The sequence below is a fragment of the Pseudopipra pipra genome, chromosome 4 (genome assembly GCF_036250125.1).
Source record: "Pseudopipra pipra isolate bDixPip1 chromosome 4, bDixPip1.hap1, whole genome shotgun sequence".
Classification (NCBI taxonomy): Eukaryota; Metazoa; Chordata; class Aves; order Passeriformes; family Pipridae; genus Pseudopipra; species Pseudopipra pipra.
This window is the reverse complement of record NC_087552.1, coordinates 70,645,649-70,656,309: the sequence shown is the minus strand read 5'-3', so window position 1 is coordinate 70,656,309 and position 10,661 is coordinate 70,645,649. Positions and strand designations below refer to the sequence as shown.

The 10,661-nt window shown below is 50.5% G+C and overlaps 1 protein-coding gene across 2 annotated transcripts; it reads right to left on the bottom strand.

The window, feature by feature from the left end:
* Nucleotides 1-1,329: 1,329 nt before the first annotated feature.
* Nucleotides 1,330-9,631, bottom strand: LOC135413600 (uncharacterized). Of its 2 annotated transcripts, XM_064653519.1 has the most exons (9): nt 9,489-9,631; nt 9,337-9,405; nt 9,213-9,259; nt 7,937-8,029; nt 5,639-5,822; nt 4,173-4,310; nt 2,954-3,083; nt 1,984-2,144; nt 1,330-1,484 (listed from the first exon to the last, which is right to left on the bottom strand). In XM_064653519.1, exons 3-8 carry the CDS (start codon nt 9,243-9,245, stop codon nt 1,994-1,996), a joined length of 729 nt encoding a protein of 242 aa, XP_064509589.1. In that variant the 5' UTR covers nt 9,246-9,259; nt 9,337-9,405; nt 9,489-9,631; the 3' UTR covers nt 1,330-1,484; nt 1,984-1,993. The 2 variants fall into 2 exon arrangements, with proteins under 2 accessions (XP_064509589.1, XP_064509588.1); XM_064653518.1 differs by lacking the exon at nt 9,337-9,405 and having other exon boundaries at nt 9,462-9,631.
* Between the last annotated feature and the right edge of the window lie 1,030 nt (nt 9,632-10,661).

The window sequence follows — 10,661 nt, the reverse complement described above, 5'->3', positions numbered from 1 at the left end:
CGATACAGGGGAGCAGTGTGGAAATCAGCTGGAGGAGCCTGTCTGCACCACCAGGATGTAGGATAAAGATGCTTTTTCGTGAGAGAAAACTATCAGCAATGCCACGAGATTAATTCTAAGTGGTGGAAAAGTACGTCTTCTCATTGAGAACATCTCTAGTCTCATGGTCTCGTTCCCCAAACAAGTCAAACTGTCTCCTCAGGGGTCTCTGATGTAAGCAAGTATTTTCCCCTATATTTTAAGTTAAAGGTAGCTTCATTGTTTCAGCCCTCCAAAATTGGCACTAGTCCACTATACTTAACTCCAGTGGAAATACTCTATGTCACCCTCAGGATCCATGAGCTGTGGTCAGCAATGTCCCAGGCCAGAGCAGCTTTGCAGAAACACTGGACCCTTCTACTTCTCTGTAGCATCTGGTTGGAGCTTGGCCTTGCCAGAAGTCATTTTGCTAAATCCCCCAGTGCTTCTCTTCCCATGGGGAAACACAGCCATGCATGTGACTTTCCGAAGGTTCTACAGCAAGTGAATTGGTAAAATTTGCCATGGGTAAGTGGTGATGGGCTGAAATACCTGTGGAGTGTAAGGAAGCAGGAGAGGTGATTCCCTTAGATGATAAAGTCCTTGAGGCAGGGACCAGTGTGCTGCTGTGTCTGCATAGTCCCTATCACCAGCAGATCTAGGGATGCCTGATAATACTGTAAAATAAGTTATTTGCTGTCTTTAATACTGATATTTTAGCTCATGCTTATCCCTCAATACTGCAAGGATGTCCATTAAAAGGAATGCCTTTCAGGAGTCAGGGAGAGGTTTCTCTACACCATCTACTCCAGGACAATTCTGGCATCAATTTAGAAGACCCAAAGTCAGGCCGCTAAAGCCACAGCAAAAGGGCTGTCAGCCCTTCTCAGGTCTGGGATCGGCGGCTCTCCATTGCCATCTTGAGGCTGGGAGCCGCCTTGCTCCTTTCAGAAATCCTAGAAATCTCCAAAATTGACATGGCAAACTCAATTCCAGCTTGCCGAGCATTAGGTGAAATTGATGGTCAAACCCTGCAAAAAGGAGTTAAATACAAACGAGGGGAAGGAGTTCTGCAAGGCTGGCACTCAACTGCCCTGGATAACATGGATATTTTCCACCCCCTGATTGCACAAAGATTTAGAGAGTAAATTAACACAAGCAATGCTGTTTAACACACAATACTTCTTGCTGAGAGACAAAGTTTACCATCAAGTTTTCTTTAAAGTACATAAATTGAAACTGCCTAAGTGGACTTGGCTCTGTAGCCCACACTGTTCCCCCAAAAAAGTCCTTTTCTGACAATGATAAAAGTTGAGGTTCTTGGGAGATTTTAATGATAATTTGCACTTAAAGAGGTTTTTGCCATACGTTTCACATCTGATAGACATGGTTTGGAAGAGAGGAGGTTTCCAGGCTTTCAGGGTCTTGGATGAGTAATATTACAGGCAGCTTGGAGGGCCAAAGAGCTGTAATCACAGAACAACATAGGTAACACACACTAAAAGAAACCAGAAAACCATGGAATAATGTAGGTGTCATGGTCCACCAGGGCCAGCTTAGATGAGGCTGCTCAGACCCAGTCTTATCACCCAGTGAACATCTTCATGCCATTCCCCTCCCTCTTCTGTACCCAGACAGTGTTTCACCACCCTCATGGTGAAAAATATTTTCCCACTAATTAGATCTGATTGGATAACCACTTTCTAGGAGCCCAGAAAACTGTAGAATCATAGAATGGTTTGGGTTGGAACAGGCCTTTGAAGGTCATCTAGTCCAGCCCTCCTGCAATGAGCAGGGACAAATGCTGCTACTCAGAAGAACATTCCAGCAGCAAAGCTCTTACCATTTTATCTCAGGTCTCACAGTATTTTGTACCAGGTCTTACGATTGAATATACTTTTTCCCACTGCCTCAGTCCCTGAAATCCCAAGTCTCAGGGCCAAAATGGGTAATCCTGGTATTTACCATGGTCACCTTAGCACCACTCAGGGCATCGTGGTGTGCATCGCGGTCTCCATCGCATATCCTTCCCAGACAGCATCCATGGACAAGGGATTGGAGTGGACCAGTCCAGCTTCTTCAAGAAAACACTGTAGCTGTCTGCATACTCAGATACCCAGCGGCCCCTGCAGAAAACACGGAGAAGGGGAGAAGGAGAGAAGCTCCATTCTCTGCTTCCTGCACCAGGACAAGGAACCTGCCTCCCCTTCTGCAGCATTTGACCTCCCAGCCAGGAGACTGTGTAGAGCAAACAAAACCATATCCAGCTGGTGCTGGGAAGAGAGGGAACAGCCTGTCTCCATCAGGAATGGCGCAGATGCTGCGACACACACGGCTGTCACTGGGATCAATCTCCCACCTGGATCAACCATTACACAGGCTCAGTCTCCAGCCCACATATAACTCCAGGATCACAGATCAAAATCTTCAATGCAGAGCTGAAATATATGTGTGTTAGGGGAAGGTGGGGGGCATGAGGCAGCAGGGAGGAATTGCCTTTCAGTGAGAAATGAGAACTCAGGAGCCGTTTATGCCTGTTTGGTTCATAGTGTGTAGATGAGTCAGCCCTGTTTGATTTGAGAGAGCCCTTTCCCAGGGGAAGCCTGGGCATGGAAATGACAAAACATGCTTCCTGCCCCAGCTCCACAGAGATCTCAGCACCTTCTTTCCACAGGGATGAGGCTGTCCCAGCAGTTGTCTCCCCACCCTTATCAACCCAATTGCAAAACTTTTCAAGAAAAGGCTAAGCACGTTTTGAGAATGGATTTGTCCCTGAGGGAATTCCTTTGGGCTGATTTGATGACATGAACAGGGAGAAATACACTTGAGAAACACCGCCCAATTCCGACCAGCTCCAAAACCTCCCTGCCCTACTCTTACCCTGCCTCCAACTCCCACCATCCACCCTCTCCTCCCTGGCCCACTTCTCCCTTACTGGTTGAGGCGGCTGTCTGCAGGGAAAACGGGAGAAGGCCTCGTCTGCTCTGTGTATAATCCACCATGGACTCCTCTCCGGCGTGGGAAATCCAGCTGGTAGGTACTTCTCCAGTCAGGTACAGAGCAGTCTAGTGAAAGAGAGTCCAAATAATTTAAAGACTTTTTTTGGGGGTCTCTGTCTCCTGTATCACGCAGTCTGAGTGTTCCCCCTTCTGAGCTCCATCGGCTGTTTGTGCTTCCAGCGTTCCTGCTGGAGCTACCACAATGAAGGGATTAGCCAAGGGAAAATGCAAAAATTGCTTCCCTGGTATAGATAAGGTCTTTTAGATGAGATTATCCAGCCCTTATTTTCCATAGCCTTTTATGTGTGAGGGAAGCCAGACAAAGCAGACCTGGAAACGATATCTTGTGCTCTTCCCATCTGGACATTGACTTGTCACCTGGTATATATTTTCCCCACCTGCCTAGATTTTCTTTTCCATCATGCCATTAAGCAGGAACTAAACAAGGGAAGAGACTCATGGCCCACTTAACCCCTAAGTGAGGACCATCGCATCTGTTATGCTATCATCTTCCCCAAAAATCCCTGTGGGAGTGGTTTGAAGGGGCGCCATCTCCTATCCAACCCTTCCAGAGATGTCTCATCTGTATGTTAACAGCTTGATGTGCGTCCTGATCGAGCATATCTGCCTGTGGATAAACATTTCACAACGTCTCACTCACAACAAAGCAGGGTTGCCCATTGCAGACATTTCAGATTTTCTGTGTATTTTAAAAATGACACATTTCTATAATGAGTCATTAGTAATTTTGTTGTTTTCACTGAGGCTGAGGTTACAGGCATCTCACACGTGCATGACCATGTCAGGCTGTTAATGCAGCCCGGGTGGTTGCAGCAGCAGTTCCTGTGCTGGGACATTATTTCCAAGGAGACCACATTGAGCAGGGCTGCGCTCCATGGGGTGGCCCATATGGAAACTGGGATGAAAGAAAAATCATTTACAACATTCCAGCCTCTTCTAGAAGATAAATGTTTTTCTCTGCCTTGCTTCTCCCCAATGATGAGCAGGTGGTTATGGGGGCTCTGTGGACCCTTCCTGTGCCAATCACCTTCCCTTCACCTTCCTCAGTCTCGCATTAAATTAAAAAACCCAAAGCCAGGTTGAAGGCCACCAGTCATTCACAAGGAGCAGCTGCCAGAACCTCCATCCACTGACCTTCCATCACAATAGATGAGCCCAGGATCTTGTTTTTGTATTGATCAGCATTGTCCAGCCTTTCCCGGTACAAATCCTGGGTGAATTGCACGTAGGAGACCATGCCTGGGGACACTTTCTCCCTGTGCAGCATCGTCCCTGAGACATTGGAGCAGAAGAAGGTGCATTAGTCAGGAATCACCATCAATCACTCACCCAAATCCTACCCTTGGGTGGGAGCAAGTGAACAACCAGAGCAAGTTGGAGTCTCAGCTGCCATAAATCGGGGGAGACCCAGTCAGCTCAGCAGAGTTTTGCTGAGGTGCATCAATTTTGCATTGATCTGGTTCATCACACAAGTAGGGGAAGGATTTATGTTGATGTAAAGCAAGTGGAAGGAGCTATGATGTCTCCACGTTGCCTGGGAGGGTAGGAGGTCTGTGTATGAAAGGGAAAGGTTTGTAGGAAGTCCTGCACTGCTGGGATACACAGGGGCAGAGCAGGAAGGGAAAAGCCCTCAGCAGTTTTGTCATTAGCACAAGACAGCTTCAGATGGGCTTGGCAAGGAGATGCTCAAAGCCCTCAGATGTTAAGTGGAGCCTAAATGGACTGTCCAAATGGACAATTGACTGTCCATGTGGAGACATATCCATAGGAGCTGCTTGTCCAGAATCTCCTTCTGGTGAGTGGAGAGACAGAAAGTCTGCTGGGGCTTACTTCAAGTCATCTTCAGGGTGGCACTTAAGCTACAGGAGATGGCTGTGTCTTTGTTCCCCACTGATCGCGAAAGGATCCAGACACAGACATCCCACTCTGGGAGAGGTCAGCTCAGGGAACAGAGAAGACATCCCTGGCCATGTCTTCTGTTTGCTTCTGAAGCATTGCTGAGCAATGCTGCCCTCTTCCCTCTCAAGCAGGAGCTTTCCTGTCTTCCCATCAGCGTTTTAATCCTTGCAAGCAAGCTGTTAAATGGCGTGGCTGAGGACTGGCTACCAGCCCCTCTGCTGCATTTGCTGTCAGACAGATACCCCTAACAGAAGGGGCTTGAACCACCCAAATCCCCCATGCTCAACCCCAGAGTCCTTTTGCCTCCCTGCATTTCTGTTCATGGCCTGCAACGTGGGATTAACTGCATCTCCCTCTGTCTCAACAGACCTGTGAAGATAAAACCCTTAAGAGACTCTGCCTCGCTAGCAGGGGCTCTTTATGCACTGAGATGTTTCCAAGACCCCAGCTCACTGCATCTGTGCTTTGAGCTGGCCTGGGAGATGCATTTGTGGTGACAGGGTGCTGTGCCCATGATGCTAATCCTTGCCAGGCTCAGCCCAGCACCGACACACCATTGGGATGCTGCCATCCATGTGTGTGCAGCCAGCACGGATCACGGGTTGGTGGGGCTGGCAGAGGCCCAGGTAGACACACCCTCAGGTGGCTGGATGTGGTCAGTCAGCTGTCTGAGAGTGGCTGGTGCCAGCACTGGGGGTTACCTTCTGTTTCGGCTGCTGGAGCAGGAGGTGGGAGATCCCGGCAACAACAGAGCAGCCCTTCCTGTGGCTCAGAGAGGATCTCCAGTTTCCCTGACCGACCCGGTGTCGCTCGGATGGGAGGCTCGGACTTGGGTAGGTAGCACCTTGGTACGTAGCCATCTGAAGTAGGATGGTATGAAGTTATCTGCAGGAAAAAAAGCCCCATGTGAACAGAGAGGCAGCGACTGGGAAGGGCAGCTGCTAAAGCACCATCACTACCTGTGCACAGCAAAGCCTGGGCTTTGGTGGGGTCAGTATCCCTGAGGATACAACAGCCACAGGGCAGATCCATAACTGTCATTGAAAGTGCAGGGACAGCTTCCCCTCTCTGCCTGTCTTACAGCTTGGGACTCTGCTGGGCAAGTAGGAGGGAGGGAGGGAGCCACAGCACAAGCAGTGGTTTGATGGTGGGAGAGGGTCATGTCAGGGAAAGGCTAAAGGGGTTGCTGGTGTGGCTGATCTGGAGGAGCTGCTGTCTCCTCTCCAGCTGCAACTGGATCTCCAGATGCTTCTTTCTAGGGGCTCAGGAAGGGACTCTCCTGCTATGAGTTCTGCCACGCTGCTGGGGCCAGCAAGAACCATCTTCACAGGTGGTTGTTGGGTCTCCGTGGGTTTTATTTTGTTGTTTTGAGTCTCCAAGGTCCTCAGGGCTCTCCTAAAGGTGATTTCTCCTTTGTTGTGCTGACAGTAGGGCAGGTGGAGGCTGCAGAGCTACAGGTACTACCTGTATCTGGGGGCTTCCACTACTGAGGATGGCCAGAGCTCCTCACAGGGCATCTCCAGAGGCACGGGAGCCTCCAGGAGCCAATGGTGCAGGTGGTTCACCAGCCAATGCTTTCTTCCTTAACCCAAGGAGTTCCCCATCTTTCCCTTGGGAGCAGGTCACTGCCCAAAATTTCACGTCACACTTGTTTTATTCACTTAAAAAAAGAACAAATCCTATCAGGGCCAAGAGGGAAACCTGGGCCTCCCAAGTACCTCATCATCATGCTCCCCAGTGGGAGAGCTTTCCTCAGCAGGGCTTGGGAACTAATAAGGAGCCAAAGGGAGCTGCAACCCAAGAGAATCAGACATAGTTCCCTCCTTTCTTATCTCCCAAACTACATCACGACCTCCACAGCAAGCGTGCAGCCTTCAGAAAATAAAATTAATATTTTTTTTTAAATTAAATTAAATAAATAAAGGAAAAGAAAAAAAAAAGAAACTGAGATATGTGGCTTGGAAGCTGTGCTCCAGCAGGCAGGGGTTAAACCCTGCCCTCTCAGCCAGGGTCTGGGCTCCTGGAAGTGGAGCAGCCACCTAAGGCCGGGGCTGCCCGGGAAGCCCTCGCCAGCCCGGAGAACAGCGGGAGCCCCGATCAGGACCGCTAATGAAGGCTGCTGGCAGCTGGAGCGCTCCCCGGGGCAGGAGGAGGGGAGAGGGGAGGAGAGGGGAAGAGAGGAGAGGGCTCCCCAGGCTGCTGCCCAGGCAAGGATGGCAGCGGTGGCCGCAGACAGCCCCTCTGCCCCGGCGGGCACCTTCACACAATGATTTCTCTGTTGCTGCCCCCCCCTTTTCCTCCCCAACCTCAACTTTTTTTTTTCCCTCTCTCGTGAGCGTATGAGCCCAAAGCACTTTAGCAACCGAACATGCCCCCCACCACTTCTCCGCAGTGGCCCAGTGCAAACCGCAGCTGTCCCCACCGGGCTGCCACAAGCAATTAAGCCAGGGCAGGCAGAGCGAGGCAAATCAGATTAAATAGCTCAGGGGGTCGCTAGCACTGCAAGGAGATTAGAGAAAAAACAACCTCAGCTTCCCCGCAGAAGTCTTCTCAGGCCCGTGTCAGGGCAAGGAGCCATCTCCATCCCAAACGCAATCCCCCTCCTCAAGGCAGTACCGGGATGGGTCTAATCCTGACGCACTCCATCAGCCCCACGGGGAGCAATAGGAGTCCAAGGCTTAGGCACCGGTTCAGCAAACAGTCGTTAGTGCCCTGACTTAATGAGTGTAATTAGCATCACTCCCCACGAACAGCTTTACCGGAGGGTGCGAGGGGGATTTCCCGCAGAAGAGATGGGGGCACAAGCCAAGGGCATTTGGGTGTGATGGGACCTGCTGGTGAGTCACAGCACTGGGGACCAAAGCAGACCCTGCCAGTGCAGGCAGCACCCGTGCCTGCTGCCCCCCTGGCACCATCCCAGTCCCCAACTGTCCTGTAGCCACGAGAGGGGAGCTGACAGCAATGGGCTAAGGAGACAAGCAAGGAAAAGACCACGGTACCGGTACGTTCTCCTGGTTGGGTGGCTCGTAGGTGTTGTGCCAGCAAAAGTCTTTCTGGTACATACTCTTGTACATGTCCAGTGCTGCAGGCAGCTAAAAGTGAGAGAAGGCAAACACAGGGAAACACTAAGCCTCAGAGGAAGCCTTCAAAAGCAGTGATGCAAACCCCAAATGCTCCCTCATAGCTCAGGAGAGGATGAGCTGCTCTTCTGGGCACAGTCTCTGTCCCGTGGGCCACCTGAGGCAACTGAGGCAACTCCTTGCTCAGTTAAGCCCCAAGCAGGGTGGCCAGGAAGGTCCTATCCTCTTTTGGCAATGGTTTCTGGGGCTCTTCTTGTCCCAGGCAGTCCCTTGCAACAAACACCTTCCTTCTGCCTCTCTCAAGCTTCTTCTGACTGCCTGGATGGCCCCAGGCAGAGCATTAATATAAAGCTGCTGAAATACTTTGATCAGCTGCTAGGTCCAGTGTCTCTCAAGTTAAATCAGCACATGCTTCCATCTTCTATCTCAGTAACATTTCCTATGTGCTTATCCCATATTTAAAGTGCTGGCTATTGTCAACACTCATTCTGCAAAGTGGCTGGAGAAACCATGGAGGAAAACTCTGCCAGGGGATATGAGGCCAGTGACACCTGCCCCCACCCTGAAAATCCCTGCAGTGCAAACTCTGGGAGAGGATTTTAGGGAGAAAGCACTAGCTGTGTCTTCTCCCTCAGCATGCACCACGAGCACTGCTGGAGCCAGGAAAGCTGGTGAGATGAGCTTTCAGGCTGGTCCAAGAGCTGTTTTCATACTAAAGCATTAGATGTGATAACTTGTCAGTGCATGGCAAGGGCTGGGGGAGATGAGCTCTAATTGAAGGTGTTACTGTGATCTCCACTGCTACACACACATCCACCACACAGGTGTGGCTTGGCCAGCCAAGGCAGGGTCTGCATTCCCATTTCCCTGTGATTAAAAGGAATCTCTACTAATCATAATCCCCTACTAATAAATCCACTGGCACACAGCACCTTAGGGAGGGCTCTTTACGCCTTGCCTTGCCAGTCATCCACTTTTATATTCTGTGATTCTATATTTTATATTTTATATTCTCAGTACTTTTTTTCCTAACATTTCACTCTTTCTCCCCTCTGGGCTTCCCAGATCAGTGTCTGCCTTTGGCCAGGACCCAGGATCCCATTGTCACCAGTTCCTATTATCTTCCCAGACCAGCAGACCCAGCAAACCCATTACTCAAACACCACTGAGGATGAGAGTCCGGTGCGTACTTCACCTTCCATCGCCTTGCATTCTTCATCAGGTCCATGGTGAACCAGGAACCTGCACCAGAAAAGTCACTCAGTTAAAAACCAGCAAACTAGATCCACTCCTCCATCCCAAGATGGGGGATAGGGTACCTGGAGGTCTGAAGCTGGCTACTGGCAGGAGGAAGGGGGTTCAGCTGGGGCCGCAAGACCCCTGGGCACCTCAAATTGGCAAGAGTGTGACTGACTTCATTCAAGTTCAGCAAAGCAAAATTTACCCAACCAGGATGTACGGAGATGGACACCTCAGGGGACGCAGCCTGTTGGAACCCAGAAGGGAGGCATCCCACCACCAGCAGCCCCAGAGCCACCCAGAGGGTGAACAGGTGTGACCTCCTGGGACAGGGTATGTCTGGGATAGGATCCACCAATGCCTGTGTGGCCACGGGGTTTCCAGGGTCAAGGGAAAACTCTGTCCCATTGTGACACAACTGTAATTCAGAACCCTGGAGGCCTTGGAGGGGGGAGGGGGAGCCTGAAGGGGTTGGGGATTGTTTCTTGGAGGAGAAGGCACACAACAGTCCTACAGGGGAGCTATTACCCATTCCTTCAGCTGCATCCAGCCATGCTGGGGACACGTGGCTGGGAGAAGGAAAAAGCCTTCCCTTTGTTAGCTCTTGAAGCACCTCCAGCTCCTGCTAAAGATGGGAGCAAAAGATGGAGAAACGGGGGAGGAAAGGACATACTTTGTGAGTGTGTTGACAGGAAGAAAACTGCATACTTACCTTCTGCATGGCAGGATGGGAACACCACAGAAGTAAGGCAGGCAGGGATCTCCACTTGGACTCAGAGGGTGGCTGAGTACACCTGAACTGTCCCATTCAGATGCTGCCACTCTCTTCCTCTGATGAGCTGCAACAGGAGACAACTGGGGATGCTCAGATTGAGTCCTCTGTCCCACAGATAGACAGGAACACCAGATCAGATCCACAAAGCAGTATTTACTCTTTAAAAAATGTCAGGCCTTGACCAGGTTTGGATGCATTGCATCAAAGGACTAATCTTGCCAAATTTCAGATGTCCACAAGGACAACATCTCCCTCTGAGCTGATCCTTCCTGACTTCCTGGCTCATTTAGCCCAGCTCATGTGACCAGTGTAGGTACAGAGTCGGGGCCGAAACAAACTGATTTCTCAGAAAGCCTGTGTTTGGTGAGCTGAATCTCCTCCAGGAGTCCAATTTCTGTAGCTACAGGAGCCTGGCTATCGGTTTGGAAATGAGATTCTCTGCCACTACAGTGATGCAAACAGTAGTAAATGCTGGTGATGAGCCAGAAAGATGAGATCTCAGCTCCAGGATCCTCCACAGAGGAGAGCCAGTCATGGACCTGTGTTCACAGGCACCATTAGAATGAGCTGAATTCCAAGAGTTATTTCTCCTTGCACACTGTCAGGCACCAGCGTGCAACTGGAGCCCAA